Source organism: Spinacia oleracea, chromosome 4 (assembly GCF_020520425.1).
Source record: "Spinacia oleracea cultivar Varoflay chromosome 4, BTI_SOV_V1, whole genome shotgun sequence".
NCBI classification, from domain to species: Eukaryota; Viridiplantae; Streptophyta; class Magnoliopsida; order Caryophyllales; family Amaranthaceae; genus Spinacia; species Spinacia oleracea.
The window spans coordinates 95,296,578-95,302,577 of record NC_079490.1 but is presented as its reverse complement, the minus strand read 5'-3'; the positions used below and the strand labels follow the sequence as shown (position 1 = coordinate 95,302,577).

General features: G+C 36.3%; 1 protein-coding gene and 1 pseudogene across 1 annotated transcript; one reads left to right on the top strand and one right to left on the bottom strand.

The window, feature by feature from the left end:
* The first annotated feature begins 1,241 nt into the window (after positions 1-1,241).
* LOC130471726 (uncharacterized) lies at positions 1,242-4,798 on the top strand. Its single transcript, XM_056841998.1, has 5 exons — positions 1,242-3,631; positions 3,738-4,037; positions 4,114-4,225; positions 4,313-4,376; positions 4,488-4,798. Exons 1-5 carry the CDS (start codon positions 1,242-1,244, stop codon positions 4,796-4,798), a joined length of 3,177 nt encoding a protein of 1,058 aa, XP_056697976.1.
* Positions 4,799-5,186: 388 nt separating this feature from the next.
* Positions 5,187-5,931, bottom strand: LOC130471725 (fructan 6-exohydrolase-like; annotated as a pseudogene).
* Positions 5,932-6,000: the final 69 nt, after the last annotated feature.

Here is a 6,000-nt window from a genome sequence, read left to right as displayed (position 1 = left end):
ATGTCGTATTTCAACGCGGGATCTTTCAGAACAGTTCTGATCTGTGCAGAACAGAACAGTTCTGATCTATGCAGAACAGAACAGTTCTGATCTGGGCAGAACAGAACAATTCTGAACTTCACAGAACAGTTCTGATCTGTGCAGATTAGAACTGATATGTGCAGATCAGAACTGTTATATGAAGTTCAGTTTTCTCTGGCATGATTTACTCAAAAAACTTTCTGATTTACTTCTAAAAAGAAACTATGTGCTAGTTGAGACAAAATTCTGTTTAATTACATTTACATTAATCTAGAGTGATAAAAAATTTCATTTTCCTAGGGACGACACTCTGGCTCTTCCAAAGGGCTCATGATATGATTAATCAGGTGGCTCTTAAGCCGTCTACATTGCTTGATTTCTCTACCTAACACAGAGTATATTTTGTTGGATTTTCTTTCATTGTCTCTGTTATACTAGTATTTTTAATGGATAATTTATTTTGAAACTTCCCTTGAATGAAACTTCCCTTATATATATAATAACTTTAAGTTCTTGAGTTTTTGGGCTTCACTGTGCTTGATGGTTTGATAGAGAGCATTCATTTTGAGCCCTGTTCCGGTGTTCCCTCATCTGAATGACATAAGATTCTCTAACATGTCCAATCTTATCCAATGAGTTGAATCTCCTCTAAAGTCTAATGCTTTTAAGGTGTATTTGTTGTATCTTTATCTTTTGCATTCAATCTTGCAATCTTAATATAGCCTTTGATCTGAAATATGAATTTTTCCAGTCAATTACTAATTGAATTTCGCCATTTGGCACAAATTGAAGGGGATAACAAACGAACAGAAGACTCTAGCGAGGAGCAAAAGGCTTGGTCAAGTTGATTTGCACTCTTGTAGACGAACCAGGTGATTAACATAATCTTAGATTGATATCATGTTATTAACAATGCGTGACAAAGTAGCTGGTCTTATTATTTTTCTCATGAATTTGTGTGAAGTGTCATGTTTAAATATATGTTATGCATTTCTATCATTGTTGCATGTTCCTATTGTTGTATGTTTTTCAATAATAAGCTGCTACCCTTAGTGGAATTCTAGTTTATTGGCTGTCAAATTCTAGATTCTAGGATTTTGTGTGATAAGGTAAGGTTACTTTGTGGATGTGCGTGGTGTAAGGCTTGTCTAGGCTCTTTTGTTCTTGTGTGTTCCTTACTAAAAAATCCTTGGAATAAGTTTTTTTTTTTTTTTATAGACATGGATACTAGTTGGATTGATTTACGCAATGGGGATCCTGCTTATTATAGTGGTTGCTTGAAATTCATGGAACTTGCGAAGGAGACTCTTGTTGAAGGAAAAACACGATGTCCGTGTAACAAGTGCAAGTTAAATAAATGGCACTTCGTAGAAGAAGTTGGAGGACATATTTTGCTTAACGGTTTTCTTAAAAAATATCGAAATTGGGTTTTTCATCGTAAAGTCAATGAAGGGAGAAATAGCTTTGAAACCCCTAGTGGTCTAGGAAATGCAGTAGGTCAAGATGACATGGGAGAGTTGCTAAGAGCAGCTTTTGGTGTTGACAATTCAGAGTCGCATAATGAATCGCAAGGCATGCCCGAAGATGAAGTTTTTTATGACATGCATGAGGAGTTTGATTTTCATTGTGAGGTAGATAATGAATTTCCATCAAGTAACTCAGGTGAAGAAGATGCTAAGTGTAAACGACTAATGGAAGCCGCTGATGAGGTTTTATATGAGGGATGCACTACTTTCTCAAAGTTATCCTTTATTTTACACTTGTTTCACCTTAAGTGTATGTTCCACTGGTCCGCAGAGTCATTTACTAAATTGCTTGAACTTCTAATAGACGCATTTCCTCAAATTAAGGAGTTTCCATCGTCTTATTATGAAGGAAAGAAGATAGTGAACGATTTGGGGTTAGGATATGAGAAAATCGATGCATGTCCAAATAATTGCATTTTATATTGGGGTGTATTTGCAGACAAAGATGAGTGTCATGTTTGCCATACATCAAGGTGGAAAACAGTGAAAGAAAAGGAGGATAATAAAAGTGAGAAAGGAAAGAAAATATGTAAGAAGGGCGAGCCAGCTAAAGTAATGCGATATTTTCCTCTTATACCTAGGCTAAAGAGACTCTATATGTCATCTAAAACAGCTAAGGATATGAGATGGCATTTTGAACATAAAGATGATAAGATCTTAAGGCACCCGTCGGATGGTGAGGCTTGGAAAAGTTTTGATAAAAGATATGTAGAATTCGCCGAAGATCCTCGTAGTGTTAGATTAGGTCTAGCGAGTGATGGTTTCAATCCATATCGTCTAATGAATACCAATTATAGTACATGGCCGGTGATTTTGATTCCTTATAATTTGCCACCGTGGCTTTGTATGAAGCCATCATCATTCATTTTGTCCTTGCTTATTCCCGGAAAACATAGTCCTGGGATGGATATTGATGTGTATTTGCAACCATTAATCCACGAGTTAAAGTTATTGTGGGAAGGTGTTCCTGCCTTTGATGCGCATAGTGGAAATAAATTTAAGATGCGAGCAGCCTTACATTCCACTATAAACGACTTTCCGGCATATGCTATGTTGTCCGGTTGGAGTACAAGAGGTTACAAAGCTTGCCCTACATGTGCCCATAATACTAATTCATATTGGTTTGGCGGCAGAATGTGCTACCCAGGGCATCGAAAATGGTTGCCAATTGATCATCCTTATCGTTCTCAAGGTAATTTATTTGATGGGGAAAATGAATACGGGGTTGCTCCGGTCCCTGCAAGTGGGATAGACATTTTGAAGGAACTAGAAAAGGTTAAGTATGTTTATGGACAATCAAAGAAAGCACAACCAAAGAAAATATCTAAGAAAAGAAAGAGACTTCAAGGTGGAACTTCTCATGATGAGCCGGATGATGATGATGGTGGTGAAGAGGAAGCCAATGTTATTTGGAAAAAGAAAAGTCTACTCTTTGAGTTGGAGTATTGGAAACATAATCCTCTAAGACATAATTTAGATGTTATGCACATTGAAAAGAATGTGTGTGACAATGTGATAGGAACTCTTTTAGATATGGATAAAAGTAGAGATGATAAGCAAGCAAGACAGGCTCTCAAAGACAAAAATATAAAATCTCATCTTTGGCCTCAATCTGATCCAAATCGTGTTAATGACCATTTGCCTCCCGCTGAATACACCATGTCTACAGAAGATAAAGAACGTTTTTTAAGGGTCATAGAAAAGCTTAAAGTTCCCGATGGATACGGGTCTAATTTGCAAAGATGCGTAAATATTAAGCAGCGTAAACTTATTAATTTGAAAAGCCATGACAATCATGTCCTCATGCAAGATATTCTTCCTATTGCTTTAAGAGCATCGAATGCCACTAAAGTTATTGACTTGCTTGAGGAGTTGTCTGACTTTTTCAAGAATATTTGTTCGACCACTATTCATTCTGATGACTTGGATACCATTCAGTCAAAGCTTGTATTGACTCTTTGTAAGTTGGAGAAAGCTTTTTTACCAATATTCTTCACAATCATGGTTCATCTACTAATCCATCTAGTGGATGAGGTCAAACTTGGCGGACCTGTTCAATACCGATGGATGTATCCCATTGAAAGGTCAATATCTCGAGCCTCTATCTTATTTTATTATATCATTTCAATTAAAATATATTCACTATTCTTATTTTTTTCTTTCACATTCACTTTCTTCATTCTATAAAAGGTACTTGGCATTTTTGAAATCTCATGTAAGCAATAAAGCCCAACCTGAAGGTTCACTTGCGGAAGGGTACCTCTTATGGGAGACAATTACATTCTGCTCTAGATATTTAGAAAGTGTCGAGACCATATTCACCCGACCGAAAAGAAATGAAGATGGTGTTCTAGACAATGACACCTATTTATATCATTCGGGTTGTCGTGTGGTTGGAAAGCAAGAAAACGTTCGTCTCGATGACAAAAGTTTAAGACAAATCCATCGCTATGTTTTGCTTCATTCAGATGAGATGAAACCGATTATTGAGTAAGTAGTGTCATGAGTTAACTTAGAGTTACTAACTATTAATTTTTCAGTCACACAATTTTTTCAATGTATAAAGTGCTTTCATATGCCAAAAACGGCAAGAGGATGAATGTGGAGGAAGTCAATCCAACGAAATTGTAGAAAATGGGTGGATAATCAATGAGTTCCCTGAGTGGTTGCGAAATCAGGTTATATATATGCAGTAACCTTTTGACCTTTTTTGTTTTGTATGTTTTTTAATCTGTAATTAACCATTTTTTTAAAAAAAATTTTAGGCCTATAACATAGATGTTAGTACAACAGAAGGAAAGTTGAGAAAAGCCTTGGCCGGTGGTTTAAGTAATTACAGTAAAAAACTTTAAAGCGTCATTGTCAATGGCTACAAATTTGATACTGTGGAACGCGAGCGATTTCGCAAGACACAAAATTCTGGAGTTTTTGTGGAAGCAGATGGCCAAGAGTATTATGGAAGACTCCAAGACATATTCGAATTAAATTACTATGGTTCTTTCAAGGTTATAATGTTCCGTTGTGAATGGGTTGATATACATAGGGGTTTGAAAACAAACCCAAATGGTAGTGTTCGTGTAAATTTCTCGAAGTTGATGCACACTGGCCGAAATTTGCATGATGATCCATTTGTTTTCTCATCTCAAGCAAAACAATGTTTTTACATTGAGGATGAGATACAACAAGGATGGTCGCATGTTGTTAAGACTAAGCCTAGGGACTTCTTTGATATAGGCGATGATGAGCCTTAACATTATGCTCTTGCTCCAACATTATTATGTATTGATTTCAAATGAATGGATTTCTTTTTTTTTATATGTTATTTTGAGAATTCCTTTCTTTCTAGAAACATCTTTATTGTATATATGTCACTGGTAGCGATATCTTTCTAGAAATATCTTCAGTGTATGTCTTTCTTTGGTAAGTTCTTTCTTTCTAGATATTACTTTGGTAGTTTCTATTTTCAATAGTTAAAGGGTGGATTTTATGTGTTTGTTGGTTCTAAGTAGTTAAAGGCTGCAAATGAGTGCAAAGAATAAGCTGTAGATGATATGTTGTATACTTGCTTACAGCCCCCTCCAAGACTTACAGCAATTGTTGGTTGTGTGCTTATTTTAAATGAATTGCTGAAGTTAATGTTCATGCTCTACCATTTTTCTTGTCATTTGCTCTACCATTAGCCTCCAATACCCACGCCCATAATATTCGTCCTTTTTTCTCACCATCAAAAAATGTCTTTGAAGCATAAAACTTACTTCCATAATCATATCTCCAATCAGTATTATCTTCCATAAAGTCAGTTATGTTTACTTCGAATTCATTCGTTTCAGCCTTATAAAAGCCTAGTACATAGTGATCATGATCAAGAAAGCTCGCCTTGAGAACGAATTTAGTATCTTCCCTCTTAAGATAGTTCTCAACTCCATCTTCACTATCAATACTCACAGGATAGAAATCAGGACACTCCCACATTCCAGTTCTTGCTGAAGAGTGAAGAGTGTTCTTACTCCTAGTCCACTTAACAAAATCTTTACTGTGGTACAGAAACGTCATTCCTCTGCCAATCTATCTTTCCACCAATAAGAACTTGCCACGTGCCATCAGGCGCTTGCCAAGCAGTTGTTGGATCTCTTACGTTGCTAGGATCAATATCACCATCTGTGACTGTAAACTTGATCATCTGTGACTGTAAACTTGTTGCTAGGATCAAGATTAAAGAATTCAGCAATTACAGGACCAATTTCAGGTAAGGATCAGAGGAGTCCTAGGGGAATGCTAGATTCTGTGACTGGAAATTTTGATCATCTGCCCCAGTATTTATAAAATTAAACTGAACTATAACTTGGCCTTCAATTATGCTGCAATCTTTTGATGCTGAGTACATATCAGCTGAGGATTAGTCCAACTAGGTTACATCTCCTCTGCATCTTCTAAGTTTGTCAATTCGAATGAC

What these genes read in the sequence shown, in the direction of transcription:
- LOC130471726 (XM_056841998.1), top strand. Translation starts at nt 1,242, where the DNA reads ATGGATACTAGTTGGATTGATTTACGCAATGGGGATCCTGCTTATTAT. An exon ending in TGGATGTATCCCATTGAAAG is followed by an intron (nt 3,632 to 3,737) that starts GTCAATATCTCG and finishes ATTCTATAAAAG; the next exon opens with GTACTTGGCATTTTTGAAAT. An exon ending in AGCCTTGGCCGGTGGTTTAA is followed by an intron (nt 4,377 to 4,487) that starts GTAATTACAGTA and finishes TTGTGGAAGCAG; the next exon opens with ATGGCCAAGAGTATTATGGA.